At 36.9% G+C, this 23,799-nt stretch overlaps 3 protein-coding genes across 6 annotated transcripts; 1 reads left to right on the plus strand and 2 right to left on the minus strand.

Moving 5' to 3' along the window:
- Window positions 1–2,750: 2,750 nt before the first annotated feature.
- mrm2 (mitochondrial rRNA methyltransferase 2) lies at window positions 2,751–5,748 on the minus strand. The gene is made up of 2 exons (XM_015053614.1): window positions 5,344–5,748; window positions 2,751–3,900 (listed from the first exon to the last, which is right to left on the minus strand). The coding sequence occupies exons 1-2, from the start codon at window positions 5,630–5,632 to the stop codon at window positions 3,470–3,472; spliced, it is 720 nt and encodes a 239-aa protein (XP_014909100.1). The 5' UTR covers window positions 5,633–5,748; the 3' UTR covers window positions 2,751–3,469.
- A 599-nt stretch (window positions 5,749–6,347) lies between these two features.
- Window positions 6,348–10,877, plus strand: nudt1 (nudix (nucleoside diphosphate linked moiety X)-type motif 1). Of its 2 annotated transcripts, none has more exons than XM_015053625.1 (4): window positions 6,348–6,512; window positions 6,674–6,852; window positions 8,828–8,973; window positions 10,499–10,877. In XM_015053625.1, the coding sequence occupies exons 2-4, from the start codon at window positions 6,701–6,703 to the stop codon at window positions 10,669–10,671; spliced, it is 471 nt and encodes a 156-aa protein (XP_014909111.1). In that variant the 5' UTR covers window positions 6,348–6,512; window positions 6,674–6,700; the 3' UTR covers window positions 10,672–10,877. The 2 variants fall into 2 exon arrangements, with proteins under 2 accessions (XP_014909111.1, XP_014909110.1); XM_015053624.1 differs by having other exon boundaries at window positions 6,695–6,852.
- Window positions 10,878–11,396: 519 nt separating this feature from the next.
- Window positions 11,397–23,774, minus strand: snx8a (sorting nexin 8a). 3 transcript variants are annotated; one of them, XM_015053621.1, is made up of 14 exons: window positions 21,909–22,131; window positions 21,745–21,811; window positions 20,989–21,116; window positions 20,597–20,717; window positions 19,247–19,437; window positions 18,965–19,085; window positions 17,560–17,696; window positions 17,358–17,438; window positions 17,091–17,251; window positions 16,831–16,960; window positions 16,681–16,749; window positions 14,716–14,865; window positions 12,789–12,938; window positions 11,397–12,384 (listed from the first exon to the last, which is right to left on the minus strand). In XM_015053621.1, exons 2-14 carry the CDS (start codon window positions 21,779–21,781, stop codon window positions 12,304–12,306), a joined length of 1,557 nt encoding a protein of 518 aa, XP_014909107.1. In that variant the 5' UTR covers window positions 21,782–21,811; window positions 21,909–22,131; the 3' UTR covers window positions 11,397–12,303. The 3 variants fall into 3 exon arrangements, with proteins under 3 accessions (XP_014909107.1, XP_014909106.1, XP_014909109.1); XM_015053623.1 differs by lacking the exon at window positions 21,909–22,131 and adding an exon at window positions 23,683–23,774 and having other exon boundaries at window positions 11,731–12,384; XM_015053620.1 differs by lacking the exon at window positions 21,909–22,131 and having other exon boundaries at window positions 21,745–21,902.
- Between the last annotated feature and the right edge of the window lie 25 nt (window positions 23,775–23,799).

Below are 23,799 nucleotides of genomic sequence, written 5' to 3' on the forward strand. Positions count from 1 at the left end.
CCGTTGAGGGTGGCCAATATGCTGGAGTGGCCCTCGGTGAAATTGAGTTTGACATCCCTGATGTAAACGCTTGAGAAGAATTGGAAGAGATATTTTATCAACAATTAGGAGGACATTGTAAGATCATATGTTTAAAGTTAAAGGAACAAAAAAAGGAAGAATATTTTCTGAATTTGCTGCAGTTCTGATAGGATTTACAACTGGACATTTCTACCTTCAAGATGTCTAACATCAGCTCAAATTCATTTTTGCTACAGTCTGATCATTTTAGAATTGATGCGAAAGCATTCCGAAGGTTTTAGTCCCTGTATTTGCAAGCTGGCCAAAAATGTGATTTTCTTCTATTACACCATGGAGGATTCCTTGAAGTACTGTGGCAGCAACAAACATGAGTCTTTTAGTTTTCTAGGAACCATTTTGCTGAACAAAAGTCGAACATTCTTTTTCACTGCCATCATAGTAGCAGTCCAAAGTTTTTATCTATAAATGTTTGTTTGGCTCTGTCGTCAAACATTCGGAGGCTGAGAGAAATGATTAATGTTGCCAGACAAGAAATACATTCTGGCAATTCAGGTCAGCCAAAGGGAATGGATGACACAATGGTGGAAAATGATAATGCCATTTCTTTAATTTCCTGTCAATTGCTTGAGATAATGCATGTTCTGTGTTGTTTGAGATGGAGCAAAGATTCTAAAAGGAAACATTCTTTGGCCAAATGCACTCAGTGTTTTATTGAATGCAGCTTCCATCTTTGCACAATGAGCTCTTCCAGGCTCCTGTCCGGCAGGCAGATTTTAATAAAAGCTTGACGATGGTGAAAAAAATCATCTCAGATTTCAAAACATTCAGCGGCTTTTAAAAAGTAAAACTCACATGCTCGGCTTCGGCACCGCAGCAATCTGGAAGGTGTGAATTACTCTTTTAAGACCTCAGCCTTTTGAAAACTTTGTTATTCAACCTGTATGAAAAGAGAAGAAAATTCCTCCATCACAGACTGTTTTATACAAGGAAATTCTGTCATTGTGATTCTATTATCACGCTTGTAACAAAAAATTCCACTAAAACTTCAAATATCTTTATGATATTTAATGTTTTCGTTCAAATATGCAACTGCATGAGTTAGAATTTAAGACACAAAAGACCAGGGCAATTCAAAAAGTTCTCTCAGCTTGACATCTAAATTTACCATTTGTTTCTCTACACCTGATTTCCTCTCTTCATTTGCTAATTCTTACATCTGTACCTCCATCTGGCCAGAAAAGAATGAATTAACCTGTGAGCGAATAATCATTCGTCGCGAGAGCGAGTCGCTCAGCTCTGATGGAATTTACACAGATCCCACAGTAATTCTGAAATAATTTGAATCTGAATAACGCAGGGCAGAATAATCAACAAGTAATGAGAAATAAAATTGGTCATCTGCTCACATCTTTCACTATATCAGCTTCATCAACAGGCATGACTGCTCCCTTTCATTCCAAACAATCATCTTTAGAGGTCAGTCCCCCTTCTGTGCAGTTAATTTTGCCGAGAGGCATGAATGTTTCAGTCAGTACTGTATTGCTCATCACTCCGGAGACACAAAGGCCAAATAGCAGCCTATTCTGGTCTTCCTTTGTGGCATAAATGCAAATGTGATCTTGATTGGGCTTTTCTTTTTCATTTTTTTACTGAATTATCAGCGTTAAAAATCTATTTAGGGATAATCTGATTTCACTTAAAATGATCATTTATGACTAATTGGAACAAGTTTGTTTTTTCTGAGGAATGAAAATGTGCCAATTAAACCAAGAGACAAGAATTCATTTAGAAAATGAAACAAACTAGGAGAGTGCTTAACAAAGCCATTTAGAAGTTGTTGTTTTTGAATGATCTTTTAGCTCCTAATAAATAGATTTTTCACTGCAAAATTGTTTTTCAAAAGCAACATTTGACCTTTGATTCTCTTCTGAGGTAGAAACACAAAAGGAACAACGACCAGCTGCAATGTTCCAAAAACGCCATCGACGCGGATGCTTAGAGGCACCAGATGATCCTAATCTGAGAAATATGTTGATCAGCAAAATCTAATGTTGATAATAACAATTTGAGGATTCACAATATTTTTTTTGTATTACAGTATTAAGTGTATTTGGACAGCCTGCGTGTGGACCACAACACAGACCACAGCCAGATGGGTTCATGGTTTGTTATGCAACAATGAAAGCCTAGTAGCTGTTTGGGGTTCCTTTGCATGAATTATTGCACCAATGCAGCATGGCATGGAGGAGATATGCCTACAGCTCTGCTGATGTGTTAAAGAAGCCCAGGTTGCTTTAATAGTGACCTTCATCTCAACTGCATTGTTGGCTCAGGTATCATTCATTCCCCTCTTGACAAAACCCCATAGATTCTCGGGAGAGGGTATTGGTCAATCAAGCACTGCAATACATGCTCATTAACTGGCACCTTGGGCAGTGTGGGCAGGTGCCAAGTCCTTCTAGAAATAAAAACAGCATTTCCATAAAGCTCGTCAGCAGAAGCATCTTAAATTTCCTGGTGGACAGCTGCTCAGACTTTGGACTGTGCAGCAGTCACACAGGACTTTAAGGAACTTCAATAATTGTTGTTGAAGTTGCCTTTTCTTTATGCAACTAGGATAGGCATTTATTAAATGGTAAATAAATTATTCACATAAATAAAACGTGGAGAGCTATTAATGCCAAATGAAAAAAAAAATAATGCAAAAAATAGTCATATAACAGCAGAAACTATTATCCAGGTGTTCAACTTTAATTGCATAAACAAACTTGTCATTATTTTATCACATCTTCTGTTCATTAATCATTTATGTGGGGAGGAAAATAAAAGTAAACTTGGACTATTTTCTGAAGTGTTTTGGCAGTCACTGAGGTAAAATTTAAGGATAATTCAACAACTTGGATCTGGATGTTTCTCCTGTCAAGACAGCAAAGGTGTACAACACACATATGCATGCAATCTTTACTGTCATTCTACTTTCCATTAGTCACATAGTACATGACACTTAGAAATTAGTTTTTCCCTTCGTGAGCTCTTTGCAACAGAACAGCTGAACATGGCTGGAAGTGCAGAATCTTACAATAAACATCCGAGCTAAACGACTTTCTGCATCAAAGCAAACAGTAAAGAGAGACTCTGGAACAGCTACTGGGGGCAATAATAAGAAAAATGCTCTTGAGTAATCTCACTGATTCTTGCATAGGTTTTCATTTTACTGATTAAGTGCTGCTACTGCGTTAGGTTTGCAGGGAACGGAAGCACATTACGGTCTTTAATATGCTTGCATTTGTGCCCAGAGCAGCAAGCCTCACTGATGTCTCAACACTGCCATCTTTTGATAACAGCCACTAAGTAAAGCTCTTCATGTTCAAACAGCTCACTGATCAGAGACACAGAGAAGCACTTCAGCAAATGTGCCAGTCATGAGTTAAATAAAGGACAACAAATATCACTTCACGGGCTTCCTGTACATTCTAGCAAGGAAATATCTCTCAGCTGAATCCTTTCTGCTGGCGTCTGGCTTTATGGTCCGAACACTGCTGAACACAGATGAGAGTTTCTCCTGGAGGTGATGGGAAAGAACCCCGTCCCAGTATTTGCAGAGCAGAGAGCCTCCAGGCAGCAGAATCTTCTCAGCCAAGTCTATCAGAGACAAACACATGGTGATCAGTTTCTCTTGGTCCATGTCTCTGAAGCCGCTGGCGTTGGGCGCCATGTCGCTCAGGATGACATGAGCTCGGCCCCGGGGGAGGAGCTCCTGCAGCTTGTCGTGCGTGGCGGGGTCGGTGACATCGTGATTGGAGAGGAAGTGGGCCCCGTCCAGGGGTGGTATGTTGAGCAGGTCGATGCCGATGACTGTTCCACGTGGCGAGCCTTGATCTAAAACGACAGCCACCGGAACAGTTCATCTCCCTTCTACATGTCTTATCTGTTCACACAAACAACAGCCTGTGGCAAACTGAGCGATTAAAAAAAATAACACCAAAAACAAAAAGCAGAAGAAATAGTTGGCTCCCTTGTCATCTTTGATATCCCTTTAGTTGTCTCTGATTCTTATACATTTTTCAAAGACGAACTTGATGTTAACATAGGAATACCGCACTAATGTTTTTCCAAGTTACGCATATTTCAAATAAATAAAGTGACAAATTAACTTAAATTTCCCTTTTTCCAAACCAAAGATTTACTGATTAATGAGATTTAAACTAATCTTTTAGACTTTAAACATGCTTTATCTGTGCAATCCATCACAATCATTAACACATCTGCCTTTTTTTTTCTTTGGACAAAGTTACATGTTTGGTGGGTGATGATGTAGGACAAACTTATAATATCCATCTTCATTTACAGCAGCATCATTAGACAGCAATAACCTCAATGTGACAAGGATAACTAAGGATATTGATTAATGTTCGGATTAATTACGGGTTCCAAAACAATGAAACACTCAGGCCTGCATAATAAATGTGACAGTTTACTATAAGACAATAACCCTTTTTTTCTGGCTCATGTGGCAGAACATTATTCTCAAGAGGATTTGATATTTATCCACTGACTAATATGTATTTATTGCTAAATCTTTTGGAGTTACTAATGCATTGATTATGATTCTACACGTCAATACCAATTTCTGGTATTTTTTGTTAGCTGGCTTGCTGATTTTAATTTTGAATCTTTCACATTTTTCTTCTGTCTTGTTTTTTTTTTTTTTTAAAGTACAGTAACACAAAAGAATAAGATATTTGTGTACTATAGCAAACATTTTATGTAACCTTATTAGACATGCCAACATGCACAGGTCTGGCTCTCCAGGCAAGTCCACCTTGAAAGTTCAAGATGCTAAAACTAGTCTCCAAAAGCCCAGAGATGTCATGACGGGACCCACAGAACGTGCTAAATTTGATCTTGGCAATGCATTAAAAAAAAAACAAAAAAAAAACATTTGTTGTGTTCTATGTTACAGCAGTATAGACTGGCATAAAAGGCAATGTTATTTTGTGATAAGCTAAATTATTAGCAGTTATAAACAAAAAACAGCTGAAAAAGCTCCAAACTGCTATGCATGTAAAAAGCATGACAAAGCATTACATAATTGTAGTAATATTTTTATTATATTCTGTACTGTGGCTTAGTTCTACCTTTAATGTTCTCAGTCAAGAATGCAATGTGGCTCTTCTAATGACATAAAATTAGAAAGATAAACTAACTAATCAATTGAATCTAAGAGTTAGTTTAATGATGCGTGGAGATTTCGTTTTTTAATGACAATTAGAGATTTGATGTGGTAGCTGAACCCATGTGAATGAAACCTGTCATGTCTACCTGTCCCAGCAGAGTTGATCCTTTGCACAGCCACTTGGCTCCATGCTCCAGGTGCAGCACCGCAGTCCACCACGCTGTATCCGGGCTGTAGTAGACGGAACTTGTCGTCTATTTCCAAGAGTTTGAAGGCGCTTCTGCATCGAAAGTTTTGAGCGTGTGAAGCTTTGACATACGGATCTTTCAGCTGCCGCAGCACCCAGCGCTGCTCTGTTGCAGTTTTCCCCTTCAGCTTCTTCGTTACACTCAGCGAGCAGTGAAAACATCTCCTCTGAACAGAAAATATCCACATTTGGCTTATTCTACTATATCTATTCCTATTTCATCAACTGCGCTTGCGTGAAACAGAGTTCTCAACGTGTGCTACCTATTTGGGTCCCCTTTATTTTTGAAACAGAACGAGAAAACATTAGTTCCTATGTTTACGCAAATTCATCCCGTGCATTAAATTTACGTTCATTTAATTTTCATATTTTAATTGTGTGCGTTTATTATCAAAGACCTTAATGTACATGGTGAATATCTACATATTATGGATTGCATTCTCAAAAAAGTAACATTTGATGAATAAATAAATAAACATCTTACTTTTAAAAATAAACTCACTGTTTGGACGAAGTACCACTTGTTAGGATACCTGCCATTCACTGAATAAATGCTATTTCATCACAGAATAAATATCAAGTGTATGGCTTCTATTGTACCTAACAATTTGACATTAGGCTTTGTAAATTGTCTGTAAAACAAAGTGTTCCACTGAGAATTGATTTATTGGTGGAAAATGTGTCCTCATGATTTGTTTATAAATTAAATTTATTTTAATTTGTATTTTAGTTCTTATTGGTTCTGTTATTATTACAATCTATTAAAATATCAAAACATGAAATAAGACAGTGAATTTTGGGTGTTAGGACAACTGCTTAGCAAAATATGGCAGCATCAAGTTTCTGAAATAAGTAAACGGGAAAAAAAAAATTCCTCATTTTTCTAGTCGGACATGTTTCAAAGTAACACTTACAAACAGACCCCACAACCAAACGATGGGCCACATGCGTTGAATCTGAGTTTAGTCAGACCGATCCTTTTGTATACAAATCTTGTTATCATGTGACGATATCTGCATTCTCCACGCGGGAGTCTTTCGTGAGGTGGACTGTTTTCTTGAATAAAAGGTACTAGTTCGATCTGATCTTATTCTGCAATATTTAATGATAACATTGGTTAGCACCCCATATTGCAGCCACTGTTGCTTATTGCTCATTGTGTTTTGTTTTTTGTTTGTTTTGTTTTTGTTGTTGTTGTTGTTGTTTGTTTGTTTTTTTCTGTTGCTCAGAAAGTTCTTTCTTCCTCTCAGGTTAAGATGTTGACCTCCAAGCTGCTCACTCTGGTCCTGGTGATCCAGCCAGGTAGAGTGTTGCTGGGCATGAAGAAGAGAGGCTTTGGTGCTGGCAAGTGGAACGGATTTGGAGGCAAAGTTCAACCTGGAGAAACCATCGAGGAAGCAGCTAGAAGGTATTATAAGAAAAAATATTTATTTAATTTAAGGTTAATGTTGTGGTTTGTGTTAAAGCATAGGATCTAATCTAAATTATTGCATCTAAATTAATAAGCAGACAGCTGTTCAATATTTGTCCAAAAGTATTTTTATTACAGGTGTAAAATAGAGTTAACAGATTTCAAGTCCAAGTTGATCCAGTCAGATTCAGACAATCCAGTAATAAAAAAAAAAAAGTCCATCTTGAAAAACCAACAAATTGCTTCAATTTTTGATGAAGCACAAAGCCTCAGTAGAGAGGAACATCTCCCTTTCAATGAGCAAACTCCTTCAGAACCAGGCTCAGGGTGGATGGCAATCTACGGCTCCCTGATGGGATTGAGTAAAATGGACAGTCTTTAAAATTTTTAAAGGGGAGGCATAATTTTGGTGTGCTTGCAAAGCACAACTCTGTTTTACATTTTTGGGATCACACATTCAGTATATTTACATTTAAAAACAAAGGGAGTGGGAGTAAGCTGTTGAGACAGAAAAAAGAATTGCGAATGTTTTGCTAGGATAAATAAAAAGAATAAACGTTTTAGTCGGAACAATATATTATTATTCCAGAAGTGAAGGAGCAAAGCCCTGAAGGCATTTAGGCCCACTCCAAAACTGTCTCCAAACAAACAGAGAAAACTGCTTTGTGTGCAGGGGTGTTTAATAGTTACATTATTCATAATATGCAAATATATTTCACTTCTGTGTTGTCGAGCATCTGTTCTCAGTGCTTTTGAAATGGAAAATGCAAGTCTCCCTGTCGCATTTATATAAGTTTTTGTTTGGGCCACAGTTGGCTCCCAAAGCTTCACAAAGTTAAATTTGAAAACCGCCTCTGGAATCAAGCTGTGCACATTCAAGAAAAAGTGGCAGTAGTTGTCATCAAAGAGAAGTAGCACATTTTAAAACACATTGGATGTAATTTATCAAAATGGACCCAGTAAAATAGCAAAATTGTGTGCTTGACTTTTAGTTTGACAGAGTAGGGTATATTTAGCATTTAAAAGAGAATGAATTTTTAGATGGCTGTCACTAGGCTCCCGTTTCTCAAAAATAGAGATGTTGTACTTGACACGAAATGTGGACTATTTATAGGAATAATTGTTGGTCATTTACACAAAGCATTTAAAACCTGGCCTTGAAATGTGCTTGTAAATGCATGCGGGATACGTCATACTCCTTGAACTCTAAAGTACTGCACTGAACAGATTGACAAAAAAATAAATATATATATCCACAAAAGAACATCGTCTCATTTATCGTTGCAGTACAATAAAGCCATACACTCAACCTATATTGCACACCGCTAGAGAAGAACTATCTAATCCTGGAGCAATAGCTTTGTGGATCAAACTATTTTTTTTTTTATCCATAGCGATGAGTGGCAGCTAAATTAAACCTATCATCAAAGCCAGTGCCATTGCAATAACAATGCAGGTCAGCTCGACAGTTTTGAATCCTGGGATATGTCTGTGGGAAATCCGGGATGCAGGCATTCAAGACAAGAGACAGTATGGGGTGTTCTGTAGAAATGAGTCACATCATTTTGGCATGTTCAACTTTGCACAATACAGTGCTGGACAGGTGACCTTAACTTGATGCACCGCAGCTATATTAACTGCTCTGAGACTGTCAGCCACGGTAGACATGGCTGTCAAGGCCATGTCTACCATGGCTGAAATATTATTCATAAATAACATAAGAAGATTTCATAAATGTTTTGGTTTCTTCAACTGGTGGAAATCAGGACATCCAGATAAAGTGATATCATATAAAATAATAGTGGAGTTTCTGAATTTCTTGATCAGTCTTTTAGGTTTCATGCATATAGCCTCCCCTCGTATTCCCATGTGTTCTACTAAAACTTTAGGCTGTTTTAGTCTCAATATGAAAGTGCACTTGCACAAATACAACCAATCTTTTTTTTTTTTTTTTTTTTATTCTTCCCTTTAGGGAACTTCTGGAAGAAAGTGGCCTCACAGTGGACGTTCTGGACAAAATTGGAAATATCAAATTTGAATTTGTTGGAGAAACAGAGATTCTTGACGTCCACGTCTTCAGAGCTGACAGATATAAAGGTGAACCAACAGAATCAGAGGGTAAGACTTTCTCTAAAGAAACCAAAGCAGATTCCTTTAAAAAAGTAGAAGTTCATAAAAGACTGGGGGAATAACCTTTTTGAACACCATTCCAAGTAATAGAGGTAAGAAAAACCAAATGTTCCCAGTTTGGTTTCAGTTCCTTTTAAATGTGACTTCCTTTTAATGTTATTACTAACTCATAGTCTCAATCACAATTTCTACATGCTTGTAAGGTTGAGAGGCATGTTGAGGTCTGGATTTGAGTCTTTTATGACCCTTCAAAGTTTAAAGTAGTCACAAAAAGTTAGTGAAGATTCAAGTAGGCATTCCAAGCTTGCTAATGTTACGCAGGCACAATCCAGGTTCATCCCTTGATGAGTTAACTACCTGTGTTTTGCTTGTATGATTCATGGGGGAAATAGTTGTGTTAATATATTAAGACTAATCTGAAAACTAGTTAAAAACCAAACATTTTGAGAAAACGTAAAAAAAAAAAAAAATCAATGCAAACAGGTAACGTAGCACAGAATATTTTCAAAAAATTAAACAAACCATTCAATCTGATACCACACTCTTTACAGTTCCCTACAAGAACAGTGATTGAATTAAAGATGCTCACCAGAGGGGGGAAGGAAGGAAGCATTAAAATGTGTCAATGCACCTTTAAGAGGAAAGAGGGGATTGTAGCAAGATTAAATACTTGGCAGTTCTGTTTGCTGTGTAAGAAATAAGTCAAGGTCAACTATGTGGAGACCAAACATACAAAGATACAGAGAAGCATAACTCCTGATGTAATCAGACGTAACACTTTAAGTAAAAAGTCTGGAGGGTAATCGAACTCAAAGTCCAGAAATTGAAGGAGAAAAGAACATTTCAAGTATGACTAATTAAAAAAAAAAGAAGTGCATGATTTTTTTTTATTTATTATTATTTTAGAAAAAGCAAATGGGTATTGAAAGCTATTTGAGGATTTAAATAATTCACAGGCGTTTGTTTTGATAATAAAATAACTTGGTCATTGCCAAATTTAAGTCAACTGTGGTACATCCCATCTTTCAACAGCTTGAAGAACCATCTTAAGCAACTTGAATACATTTCCTCACGATTGTTGTGGAAGTATTCTTGCCCACCTATCTGTATATGGTATTACACCACTTCATTAAGTTTGACCATTGCTCCTACTACAGCATTTCAATCTGGTTGAGGTCAGAACATTAGGTGGGTCATTGCAACACCTTGATTCTTTTCTTTTTTTCACCCACTCTGTTGTAGATTTGCTGTTGCATGGTCCAATTTAGAAGAAGCTTGATTTGTCAGATAGTTACAAATTTGACTCTAGAATACTTAAGTGTAAAAATGACTTTGTCGTCTTCTCAGTGACTGCAAGACATCACCATACTTTACAGTTGTATGAGGTGTTTATTTTTTTTTTATCTTTTGCTTGAGTTTTGTTCAGCCATCTGTACATTAATCAGCATGTATCTGAAGAACACATTTGAGTTGTTCGGGTTTGATTAATTTTTTCATGTCTTGTGTTTTATAGAAATGAGGCCTCAGTGGTTTGACTGTGACAAAATCCCTTTCGGTCAGATGTGGGCCGATGATGTCTTGTGGTTCCCTTTGTTGCTACAGAAGAAGAAATTTGTGGGATACTTCAAGTTCCAGGGTGAGGACGTGATTCTCAGTCACAAACTGGAGGAGGTTCAGGAGCTTTGATGTCAAACCTTGTAGTGTTTTATGTGTGGGACCATGAGGAGGAAAATAAGGCGTTTAAATTTTGACAATTATTACTGAAGGTAACTGATGGTGTCCACTGTTCATTTAGTGAAAGGAATGAGATGATCATTTTGATAGGAAGAGGAAGCATTTACTGTACACGCTTTTCAACTGTAACAAGTGGGATTAAACATTTTTTTCTGTAACCCGTCTCATTGGATGTTTTCTTGAGAAATATCAGCAAGTTAATCAAAGCAGCAGCAGCATGTTGAAAGCAAGTTTATTTCTGAACTAACAAAATTCAGCAATATGTATTCAGTACAATATATAGTTTGCTTTTAATACAAAATATTGAGTTTTGTTTGAGTTTTGTACTGGGTTTAATATTGTTGGTTGTTAAACTTGGTCCTGAAAACAAATGTGTGTATGTATACAATATATTCACAGTCCTGGCAAATATAGGTTTAAAATAACTTACATTCAGCCACATGTTTGTTGGAGGTTATTTTGAGGTCCATCCACATATTTAACTCGGAGTCACTCCAGAATGTTAACATTACATCCAGTCGACAGAAACATGTTTGAAAAAGTAAGTTAACTTTAACCCTACATCCACTAGGGTTTCATACTTGTGCATCCCATTATTACTGGTGTGATTAACAGGCATTTCTAGTGTATAATTCTCTTTTTTTACACCCAGATTCATTAATCGTGATCGTCAATTCTCCTTTCAATTTGTTTATTAAAAATATAAAATCTTTTGATACATATAATCTTATGATAATATAGGGCTTGCAAAAGAAAACCGAGTTCAAAATTGAATCAAATACAGTGACAACCTAAAGTTAGAGGATTAAAGACCCATTACAGTAGTCAAAAATTAAAGGCATGTTGTGAATGAATTAGAATAAGCCTGGTTTCATGTTTCAATATGTTGAGCTGAATTGTCAAAGAAAATTAGCAAACGTTACTTGCAAAACTGCTTTTAGAGTGCCTGCAACCTTTGCTGTTTCCAGATACATATTGACTAATTTTCAGTTAAGTATTTATAAAGTATCCTTTGGTTTATTTGGAGAGTCCTTTATTTACCTGAAGAAGTTGTTTAAAATATGTTCCTGTTTCTAGTCACATGTCCAAACACAAACAGAACACACACACACACAAAAAAAAACAGAATTGTTGAGAATATAAACATTGCAGGTACATAGCATTTGTACAGCAATAAGTATCCCATTTTCATCTTAAAAATGAATGTAATTGATGGATCTAAAAAAAAAAACATCCAGAAAGACTGAAATCTCAGTGTCAGCATGTTAGTGTCCAACTTCTGAAAAGCTGTAAAAAGATCATTTTGTATCAGAATGAGTGAGTGTTAACCATTTTAGATCCCATTTATAATAACACCTTGTTACTGTGCTTACATCTGTAAAAGCTGATTCTGAAATGAAAACATCACAGAACACAAATTTGCATGGGGTTAATCACAGCAGACAGTAGAAACCATCTTACTGAATGGAAATGAGAAGAGTTGTGCCTAAAACATTTTCAGGCATTAAGCTCACGGAGCTTTTCATTTTCCAGTTGGCGATCTTCATCTGTAGGAGTGTTTATCTTCTGCTTTGCAATGCTTTTTCAGATTGGAGGCTTCAGTCCGTTATTACTGCCAAAGAGACACCCGAGCTTAGGTTGGACTTCATTCCACACATCACCCATCTGATCAGCAAAACAGAAAAAAGAAAACAAGTTTGTCTTTATGTAAAATGAATATTTTTGGTATACAGTTCCATAACCAAATGATAAAAAACTTCAGGTCTGAAAAAACCCTAATCCAAAAATTCCACCGGACTTAAGTATAAAAAAAAAAAAGACAGACTATATACACATATATAAAAATGAAAAAGGATACCTTTTTTAAAAAAACAGAAAAGGTGGACATGCTGTATGTGATATGCACTTTTTTATGGGAAATATACGGTAGCTCTAATCCATCCTTCAGTATTAGCTCTTTTGTCAGACTTTAGGAGCCAATCTAAAACTATATTGGACATTCCCACTGAAGAGGTGCTGAGTCGACATCAAGGCGAGCTGGAGGAAAACCCATTTCCATACAGCCTTACCTCTCTGTGTCCTTGGACCTGGGAGTTAACGAAAGCCCCAAGAATGTTGGCGGTGATTGGAAGGTAGGTGAAGATAAGCTGTGTCTCTTGATGAAGGCAGAACAGGGAGAAATAGTTGCGGAGCTCCATGGTCTGGATGGCACTTTCTTGCTATTAAAAAGAATTGTGCCAAAATAGAAAACTGATTATTAATGTCAAATGATGATGAAAAGAAAATGCAAACAAGAGGAACCTATTATCTTTTTGTTATGAAAGAACTTTCTTTCATAAGACGCGTCCCCCAGACGATTAATCTTGGAATGCACAGTGTCTGGACTTTTACTTTGCTTGTGAAATGCTTGCCTTTTTTACTTTTATTTGACTGAATATATTACTTTTTGCAACTTCTTCCCTTGTTTAGAATTAAAGACTTAAACTTTTTTTATCTTTCATTTTGCTTTTTCATTTCCTGTTAAGCACTTTGAATCCCCTAATGTAATATTGGTGCTGTGTAAATAGCCTTACCTTTTCCTAAAGTTTTTCCATTACACAACAGTTGTTAGGAAAGGATATTCTCGATGCTCAATGTCATTTTGGCAGTACGGTAGGATTGGTACTTCTAAAAATACTGAAATGTTCTCTTTTTAACATATTTCAAGACAAAAAAAATAATCATATTTGACAGGTGAAGCTAAGTAAAAAGGGCAATTACATGCAAAAATGGAGCTCCTGAAACCCACCAGGAGTCCAATAAAACAGGATTTGTAACGTAGGAATGTTATGGCCTGCAGAAATCACAAAGTCAGCTGACTTGACAGTTGTTCAGCAGGCAATCTTAGACAAAAACAATACAGCGCAAAGTTAATTAGTAAAGAAGCTGGCCATTTTCAGAGTGCTCTGTTAATGAAAAGTTGAGTGGAAGGAAAAAACGGGTAGTAGCAGGGATTATAGCAGCTGTGCCTGGAAAGGATTCTGGAGCAAAACCCAGTCAAGAGTTTGGGACATTTCACAGGATTTGGACTTAGGAGCCACCACACACAGATGTATCAGAGACAATCTACCAGGACATTTTAAAGCACCGTTCCTTCTGCAGACACGCTTTAGAGGCCGAGTCCATTTTTGAGTAGAACATTGCACCTCTCCATTCCACACAGTCAAAAGTATAAATACCTGCTTTCATAACCATGGTATCACAGTTTTTGATATAGAATCCAAAATCTGTTGGCCAAGATGTAATGTTTCTAAGAAACATAAGAAATGTTAAGGCCATGAGCCTCAAACCTTAAAAAAAGAAAGCACTTCTATCACTACTGAAATAAATTAACTAAATAAAATGCTAGAGCATTTGATAAGTCAAGAAATGCCAAAATATAGGGAACAGTTTTGTATGTCCAAATTACATGTTTGTTTCCCCTAAAGTGCAATTTGTTTAAGGAAATGAACTGAAAAATGTGTTTAAATGGCAAACATGGACTAAGCACATTGGCTGCATTCAGAAGATTAAAAAAAAACACCAAGAAAATGAAAGTATAAAAAAAGTTAATTACCTTCTTAACACAGACTCAGCTTTGTACCAGTGTCTGAAATTTTGTTTTTAGTCTGCAAATGAGTCTGTGATTTACCACATTAAATTAAATGTGTTCAAAGGGTTTAAAGAGGAGACTCTATACGTTTTGAGGATTATCCAGTCTGAGTGAGAGTGTTTTTGTGCATGAAAAAGGGTGTTAGGAGTTAAAAGGACTGAAGTCCACATCACAGCAGCCTGCCCCAGCTCTGAATCCCAGCTTTGCTTCCCAACAGCACCATTGAATGTATGACAAGGTCACCTTTCACCATGACAGTGCTTTCACTGCCATTTTAATAGCTTATGTCACGACTCAGATAAAGCAGCTTTTGCAAAGAAAGTTTTATAATTAGGCAAACAAAATGAAACTGAAAGAACAATCACCTGAACGATTCGCGACTCCAGCTGCTCTACAGAAGCCTGCTCTTTGGACTGAACAGTGGCACTCATCATCTGCCTTTTCATCATGCTGTACTTGTGCAGCGCTTTTTGGTGCTCGTGAAGCACGCCCTTTTCATGACGCTCGCAGAGATCCTAGAGGGAAAAAAGAAAGAAAGAAAAAAAAAAACAGGCAGCAGTTCTTACTGATTGACTGAAAGTGGCGGGGTGATGCACTTCACCACGACATTATGTAACAGATGAGTGACAGGAGAAGCATTGGGACAAAAGTATGGATAACTTAAAGTACTTTGACAAACAAGAGCTGCAATTTTATAAATCCATGTAGTTGAAAAGCATTCCCAGAAATAAAAGTTCTGTTCTTAAAAAGGAGAAACTTAAAAAAAATAATAATAATAACATACTGTGGGCTGCTAAAGATTTTAGGAGGAGATAATGGGAAATAATTTTCAAACTTTTTTCACCTTTATCATGGCATTTAGCTTGCACAATGCAACTGACAAACATGTATGGGAGTTGAGTAATACAATAAAAATAACCATGTTGCATAACTGTGCGCACCTTTGAACAAATACTTAAAAATTACTATTCAACTTCTGCAATCGGTCCTCTTGAGTTAACACCTGTATTTAAGTGCAGCTGAACATGAGATGAAGTTATCGTTCTGGGATTTTTGACATTTGCATCTTTTAGTAAAAGTCGCAATTCACAGAGGCAGGAAAAGATGATTCGAAGTTGACAAATGTGTCAGTCAGGAGAGGCAAACAAATCATTCTGCAGAACTAGATAAAAACAATTGGACATAAATGTGAGACAATTAAACAACTGAGATATTCCAGAAACTCTCCAAAATTAATTAGATTAAAAAGAAGACTAGACTGAAGGTAGATATTAAGGCAACAGCAATGGTAAAAACTGGAGGCATTTCCAACAAGTTCTGGTTCTCCATATTTCTGAACTAAATTGTGTTGCAAGACATAAGACTTCTACAGAAAATATCCTAGCTTTGCTAACATCTTCTAAACCTTAAGAAATAATGTGTTAAAGTTTGGTTAAAAAAAAATGCATTTTTGAGCTGCAATTCCAAATTGCTTAGAACAAAAAAAAATATTAGTGCATTAAAAAAAGAGCATCATATCCACAGTGGAAGCACCATTCAGTGGAGTAATTTGGTAATTAGTAATTAGGTAACTTTACCTTTAAGTAATTAGGTAACTTTACCTTTAATAACATAAAGTTACCTAATTTTTAAAGTGCAATCAGTAATACTTTTATAACAAATTTATAACAGTAATGATTTCTTGGTTAATGTCAAGTTGTCATAACAAAGACATTTTGAATAATGTCAACTTTGTATTAAAAGTGTCATAATTTACCGAATGACGCTTTATGACAACAATCATAAATATTCATGAAGGCTTATTCATGTTCATGACAGGTGTTATGTCATGTTTATGACAGTGTCATGTCAGTCTTATTCAACTCTTATTCAACTCCCTTCAAATAAAGTGTTACCAGATAAGGACACGTCTCATTTTACAGGAAGTTAAAGTTCAAGTGTTCTCTCCAAACAATGAAACACCGTTACATTTTTTGGAAGGAGCTAAATGAGATTTAACTGTTGAGAGGCTTCCTGCATGTCCAAATGGTAATATTAACAACCTAGTTACTTCAGTGGTAATTGTCTGCAATGCTTTCAACATGCAAATGTTTGTTACTGTAGAACAGTTTAGTTTTGGAGGGTCTTAAGCCTATTTTCTAAAGATTGATACACCAATGATTTCTTTATTAGCATCGTTGCTGGTAGCTTTCCCTCGTGGCATTATGGTAACCAACTCCTGAATGCCCTTACTTACATCTACATTATCATGGATTAAAATAATTTTTCACAGTCTAGACATACCACATTCCTGTCTCAGCACAAAAGAAACGAAAGTCAAGCTTGCTCACTCTGTATGACTGCAGCAAATCTAGGAAGAAGTTCAGTTTTTCCACAACGTCGTCCTGCTCCCGTCTGCCCTGGAGACATGAAGAGAACAACATTTATCACCAAGTTTTAGTTTGGGGAAAAACACAGCGGGCATGCACTCAAGGTTGTACCTGCTGAGCGGCTTTGTCAGATAAAACTGCAAACTCCTCCGACAGGCTTTTCAAAGACTGACGCAGGGTTCCCCAGCTGCTTTGGGAGGAGGCCAGGGAAGGAAGAGGTGACGCATCTGAGCCCAGAGCACTGGCGAAAACATTAATATAAGAAAAGAATAAAATATTGCAGGATCCGGGCTACTCTGGATTGAATCCTTCTGCAAAAGCCGTAAATCCTACAGGATGATTAACTGTATATCCTTCATAATAAAAAATACCTGAGCTCTCGACCAAACTGGACCAGATCAGTTGAATTCTCCATTGAGCGCTCGGCCATTTTTTCAGCTCTGTCCCGCAGCCTCTGGAAGCTGTTGTGGATATTTTTAATCAGCTCTCTGCTCGTTGAGAACTGAGCCTGAACGTCTGCTGGGAGATACTCCTGCAAAACAGGTCCGACAAAATCTCCTCCATTGTGTTCACAGGTTGTAAATGAAAGTAAGAGCATAGGAAAAAGTGCGCCAGAAGTCACCATATCCATGACAAACCTTAGCTTGGGTTGCAATCCTGTTGGTCATAAACTCGTCACCCGTTTTCTTGCAAGTGTCACGCAGCTTGGTCTGGACATCCTGTTTGTGAAGCAGGGTGACGAGTGGGTGAGTGGAAAAGGACAAAGTGTGAATCAAACAGGATGTGCTTTGCTCCCGTGAAGATAGTGCTTATTGTGCAAGAAAATGCTTGGAAACATACAGAGCCACTGTAGGTGAGAAAGGTCTTGACCAGCTCATCCTCGGAGAAGAGGGGGTGGCGAGCCACCAGGTTAATAAATCTGCTCAGAGCTCGTCTTCTCCCTTCAATGAACTCGCGCTCGGACATAGAAGTTAGGACTGTGAATAAAAGAAAGAAAAAAAAAATAATATCTGGAGGTTTACTTTAGAAGTGTGCAAAGGCAACATGACTAGAATAGTTTAACTCGAGGGTCAAGTGCTCGTAATCCCATAAGGCTGATCTAAATGCAAAATATTCCCCCTGTAGTTTCTTAGATCTCAGAACATATAGTGTTGGCTAGAAAATGGTCACTTAAGACCAAAAATCTTAGACCAAAACTCAGTCTTACAGTTCTTCTTTGTCATGGCCACACACAAAGAAGAGTTGCTAGAGATATCATTATCCCTGACCTTTTAAGTCTTTAAAAAAAAAAAAAGATAAAAATGGTTTTGTGTAGAAGAGAACCATCGAAGAAAAATCCCCGGGGAGGCAGCTGGGGCAGTAATCAGGGGGCATACAGTGAGTCATATCAACACTGAGGGAAATTACAGAAGCTGTCTTCGAAAGCAACATCACAGCTAGAACTAGCATAGATCCAAGCACTCGCTTAAGAATTAATCTCAAGAGATTATTAAACCCATTGTAGTTAAATCATCAAAACAGAAATGATGCCTCTTATTAGTCTTTTAGAAGCACTTGTGCACATGAAAATGAGGGGGCAGGGAGAATAAGTGATAACAGAAGTATACATTTGGATTAATCTGTTACTAATCCCTTCCCTTCCTCCTGTTGGATATGAAATGCTCTCCATACAAACAGACTGATGGGACATAAGGTAACACAAACAACCTTACATAAGTACACAGCACAACCACATAAAATTTGTGCCGATTTGTCAAATCATTTAAAATTTGTCAGCAAATATTTCTGTTTAAATGAACAGAAATATTCAACAAGTTTCACAAATCTGAACAACAAAAGCTCCATGTGTCAGAATCAAAAGAGGAGCAGAGATAAAGTTATCAGAATGATACATTCAAAGAATCTATTTTTTTTGTAAAACCGTGGCTAAACACCATGAATCATTTTTGAATAACACATAATTATCACTAAAGCTTCAAGTCTTCAGGAAGTGAAAGAAGCTAAATTTATGCATCACTGGTTTATGTCTCTGTTACGCAAAAGCTTTGAAGAACCAAATGACTAGAAAAAAAATCCTTACAAGTCTTTGTCTATTAGAAAAAAAAAAGATTTTTAAAAGCTAGAACTTCAACCTAAATTATCTCAAAACAAATCAAAACTTTATGACATTTTGACGCAGAACACAAATCTGGTAAATAAACAAAACAAACAGAGACCCAACAGTGCAGTCTGCACAGAAACCTACCTCCCTTCAGCATCCGTTTGGGTGGCAGTGCCGGAACCACTCTGTAGGCAAATTTCTGCAGCAAAACTTCGTGGAAGACGTCGAAATCACTGTACCGCCTGTATACTGACATTTTATAACGCTAAAAAGTAAAAACGATGAAACTGAATTACAAAATGGGTAAGAGCACAATTGATTTTGTCTGTTCTGATGTGGATTTGTCCAAACTACTTGATAAAAAATAAAATAGTGGAGTAATTTCAACATGATACTGTAGCATGTTGCAGATATGAATTTCCTTGCCTGGCTGGTGACCTGGTACTCCACATGCTTGAGGAACAGGCCCTTTTTCTCCGGAATCAGCTCCACATGGACTGTATCTTTGGTGAGAAGCTGTTCAAATGTCTGCGAAATGGTGAGCACGTCGTCTTGAGCCGGCTGCATCCTCAGAGCGCTCAGTTCCCTCGGCTCTCCGAGTTGGGGTTTTGGCAACTCTGTAAATCACACATTTCAGAGCTAACATTTGTTCTCCGTGATTGAATCAATACTTTAGGAGTGACCGGAATTTCAAAACCGTTCAGAATGCCTTTTTTTTTAATTTCCTGAGCAACCTTTTTTTTTTTTTTTTTTTTCTCCCCAGTTTGTCTCTATAGAAGTGCTCTTGACAGTAATTCATGCAACCTTTTATGATTCCTCCCAGGACATTCCAAGACAGCTGTGCATAAAATTTAATTTACTGAGGCAAACTCAAAGAGAGTCCTGGCGCAGAACAGGAAGTGGCATGAAGCAAGTTGCCATGCTGCCCACACCTGAAATAACAAAACTGGATTCAACACTAAAGCTTGCAGATGGATCTAAGTCAAGTCTGCATAATAGTTACCTTTAGGAAAACCATAAAATATCCCTCTATCATCATCCCACAAAGAGGGAGGGAAAACACAACACTTAAAAATAGAGCAAACTGCAAAATATATATACATTTATAACCTTTAATGTCTCCATATTTAGTCTGTCATGCAAAGGCATTTACTTTCAGAAGACACTGGATTTGTACATCGAGTACATCTGTGCATTGTCTAAATAAAGCTGTTCTGTGAAGGCCTTTAAATCCATTGAAAATATATTCGACAATACTTGAAAATGTATGTTTGCAGATACTCTCCCCCTAGCCTGGGCTATTTGTGAAGAAGACTGTGCAAACATTTCTGCGCAAGACATTTTCATCCACTTTTCAATAAACATGCCTTGTTGTTCACTCATATAAAGTACATCAAAGATCCAGGTTGTAAAATACAAAAGTTAAAAAGAGATATAATTACTTTTGTAAGCCACTGTAACCACAGACTCCCAGCACATGTTGCGGTTTTATCCCGTATAAGAAGTAATAATGGAGCATAATAAATGTGCATCTAAAAGGCTTTTCTAAAACATTCCCAAACACACATTACTTGCTAACTTGCAGTAAAGTTGCTGCTGAATTTATGCTACTGGTAAAAGTATCGAGAAAAACTTCCAAGAGAGCTAATAAAAGAGTGACATTTGTACCTTGCACGTGAACAGATGATGCATTTCTGAGGCCATCTTTGGACACCAAGCTACTCATTAAGCAAAAACCCTTTACTTTTCTGCTGTCACTGCAACACAGTCACTTACCATGTATGAATAGTTTGGGACTTGGTTTTTTCCCTTGCTGGGCTAGAGCAATTAAAGCTAGCGCTTTGTAGAGGGTGAGCTTAGTGAGGAATCCATCTGTACAGTCAATATGCTCAGCAATCTGGAAAAAAAAAAGATAGACAGAGACAATACAAAAGAGAAGGTCAACATTTTTCAGTCTGAGATCCAACTTTAACTGTGGTTTGCATTCCTGTGTGCACAAAGCTCTCACAAGGCACAAAGCAAATGATATGCTACAAAAGGTCAGAAAAAGGTGAATGGCGCCTCCAGGGAATTCATCCAGCTACATCCCTACTAAATATTTCATCTTTAATTTCCAACAAAAGATACTTAAGCTTTCTGCCTTCTCAGCATCTTGAGGAACTCCTCACCTGGCTGAGAGCCGCCTTGGAGAGACCGGTCCTTTCCAGGAGGCGCTTAAAAACGTCAGCCTGCACTCTCTCATCTGTCCTGCAGCAGATGGCCTCATACACTTCTCTGTAATAGGCAGGAACTGAACCTAAAAGGGGAACAACACCTACATAGCATCACATCCTCCTCAAAATTAGAAATATTCCATTAACTGCACAACACCCAGGAGGTTACTTTGCATAACATGACATCAATAAAAGACAAACTTTCATTTTGAAAGGGATAGTGACACATCATATGACTTTGTCTTTTCTTTTATGCGACTAGAACTTTTATTTGCTCCATTTTAAAATGACAAGGATGGACTTAAATTGAGAGAATTAATAAGTTGCAAATATTTAAAGAGATTAAAAAAGAAGAATGCCCTATGTGACATTTTGAGTAAATCTTTCAAGACACACCTGACCGGATTTCAGGAAGGAGGGGAAAAAACAACGACTTGTCCTGATCTTTCTGGTCATGGTTCAAGAAAGGAGCATCAATAGTTTGCGGGGGGATAATTGAGGACATGAATGAGAGCTTTTGAGATGGAACAACTTGCTTCCGATCGGTCACTGAAAACTTCTCATGAGGTGAGATCAAATCGCGATCTCAGCGTGTTGTAAGAGCCTTGCGTTTTGACGCGCGAGTTTCGCAAATACACCGAGAAAAGTCACATAAAGTCTCATGGAAATCACTGACTCAAGAGAGAGTCAAAAAATGTTTTCACACGTTACCTTCATTGATCTCTCCTGCCATAGCTCTGGGTGTCATGTGAGCACAAGAGCACCTCCATGTGATTTCCTGCAGAGAAGGAAAAACAAGTAATTTGCGTCTTAAAGTTGTAGTGAACCCTGGTTGAAGTCCAAATCCTGATGAAGTGAAGCCAGTTGCCACCTACACGCTGTGGAAGCTGGCGGTGCCACGGCAGCTACACCACTGAGGGGATTTTTAAAGGTTTTGGGGGCGTGAATATGCGAGTTTATGTCTCGGTTTCGTTAAACATTACCTAATTGCCTTATATAGTTTATATTCTACCAAAAAAAATAAAAATAAACCACGAGTGGTTTTACATATAACTTCTTATTTCCTGGTCTCACCAGTGCATGTTTATTTGATTTAATCTCTGTTCCTCAATCTCCAAAAATATGCATGCATAACAAATGTTGCATTCACGTACACCTCGTAGATAATTATTTTTTCTTAAGATGTGACAGCTTTTAAGACAGAGTTCAATGCAAATCATCCCTTTATGTGAACTTTACCAAGAATAATTAAGAGTTTAATTAATTAGTGTTGGTCAGTTCTCTGAATGCAAACATCAGGTGTATTCATCTGAATATTTTATCACGAATAAAACTTTCTGATGTCTAACCCTTTTTTGGTATAGACTCAGTGAGGAAAAAAAAAGTAAAAAAGAAAAAAAAACTTATAAAAATGTATTTAATGCCATTTTCAGTAGTAGGAGAAAGACGTAAAGTGATCAACAGTGTCCAGTTTGTAGCACTGCCACAGATATTGCTAGTTAAACTGTCCTTTTTATTAAAAATAAAGTTTCAACACTGAAAGATTTAGAAACTTTAGCAATAGTCAGTAAACATGCTGTGTGAAGAGTGAAGGGCTCTGTTGTGAACATATAAAACAATGTGTTGAATATTGATTATATTCTGGATTTAACAGAGAACAAATGAAGTGAATAAAAATTGCAACAATATGATGTCTCCTTTTAATTCTCATGAAATATCTTGCTGCAAATTACATTAGAAAAAGGTTTATTGATTTTCATTGGGTTTCCTGATTTAAAAAATATTAAAATAAAAAAATATATATAAATAACAATAATAATGATAATATTGATAATAATAATAATAATAATAATAATAATAATAATAATAATGTTTAAAGAAACCAATGCATGGAGTTTGCCTGCCTCACTCTTTGACAGTGTGTTTTTAGTTTCGGCAACATTGCACAAATGAAAGATGGATGTCGGAAACCAGTTTAACACTTAATTTAACTGGTGAAATAAACACTAGGGGTGTTAATGTGTAGTTCTGAAAGTCAATTTTATGCAATGCAGGAAAAATGCCTGAATGGAAAAGTCATACAGGCGTTTGTCTTCAGGAGACCCTTGTAGTGTAAAAACTGATTGTATTTGTCAGATTTCAATGGCATCAACAACAATATGTTCTTTAGCTGAGGCATGTAATTAGAATTTCTGGAGAAATTTAGAGTATTCCAGGAGTATATCAGTTTTGTTCAACAATTGCTCAACTAAGGTAATTTTTGATTTATTTATTTTTCATTTTTTGTATTTCCATGAATGATGAAATAGTGATTTAGACATGATGTCATTGGTTTTCCATGTCTGTAAAGAGTAAAATTATGCCTCCATATAAAATCCATAAATTACCATTCAAGTCAAAAGATGTTGACTGTAAATGTTACGTTTGAAGGAAATGACCAACTGAAATATTGCATTTATAAAAAAGTATATATTTTAAATTGATTAAACGTTGATTTTTTATCTCCTTCTTTAATTAAAGAAAAAATGACAGCCTATTTGCAGTCTACCTTCGTTGCTATAGCAACCATTTTATACACGCTAAATGTGCAATCAAAATTTCCTGAAATTTCAAGCAGTAATGGCATTCCCGACACTCCATGAACCTCACGTTGCTTGAATGCCACCTCGCCAGTAGATGTCGCTGCAAGATCCCTTTTCACACCGATGATGATGATGTGGTTTTGTTGAGTTCTGGCCGGGGTTGGGTTGAACTGCCAGCTGGGGG

This window comes from Poecilia latipinna, unplaced genomic scaffold (genome assembly GCF_001443285.1).
Source record: "Poecilia latipinna isolate Pla-1442-1.1 unplaced genomic scaffold, P_latipinna-1.0 Scaffold1188, whole genome shotgun sequence".
NCBI lineage: Eukaryota > Metazoa > Chordata > Actinopteri > Cyprinodontiformes > Poeciliidae > Poecilia > Poecilia latipinna.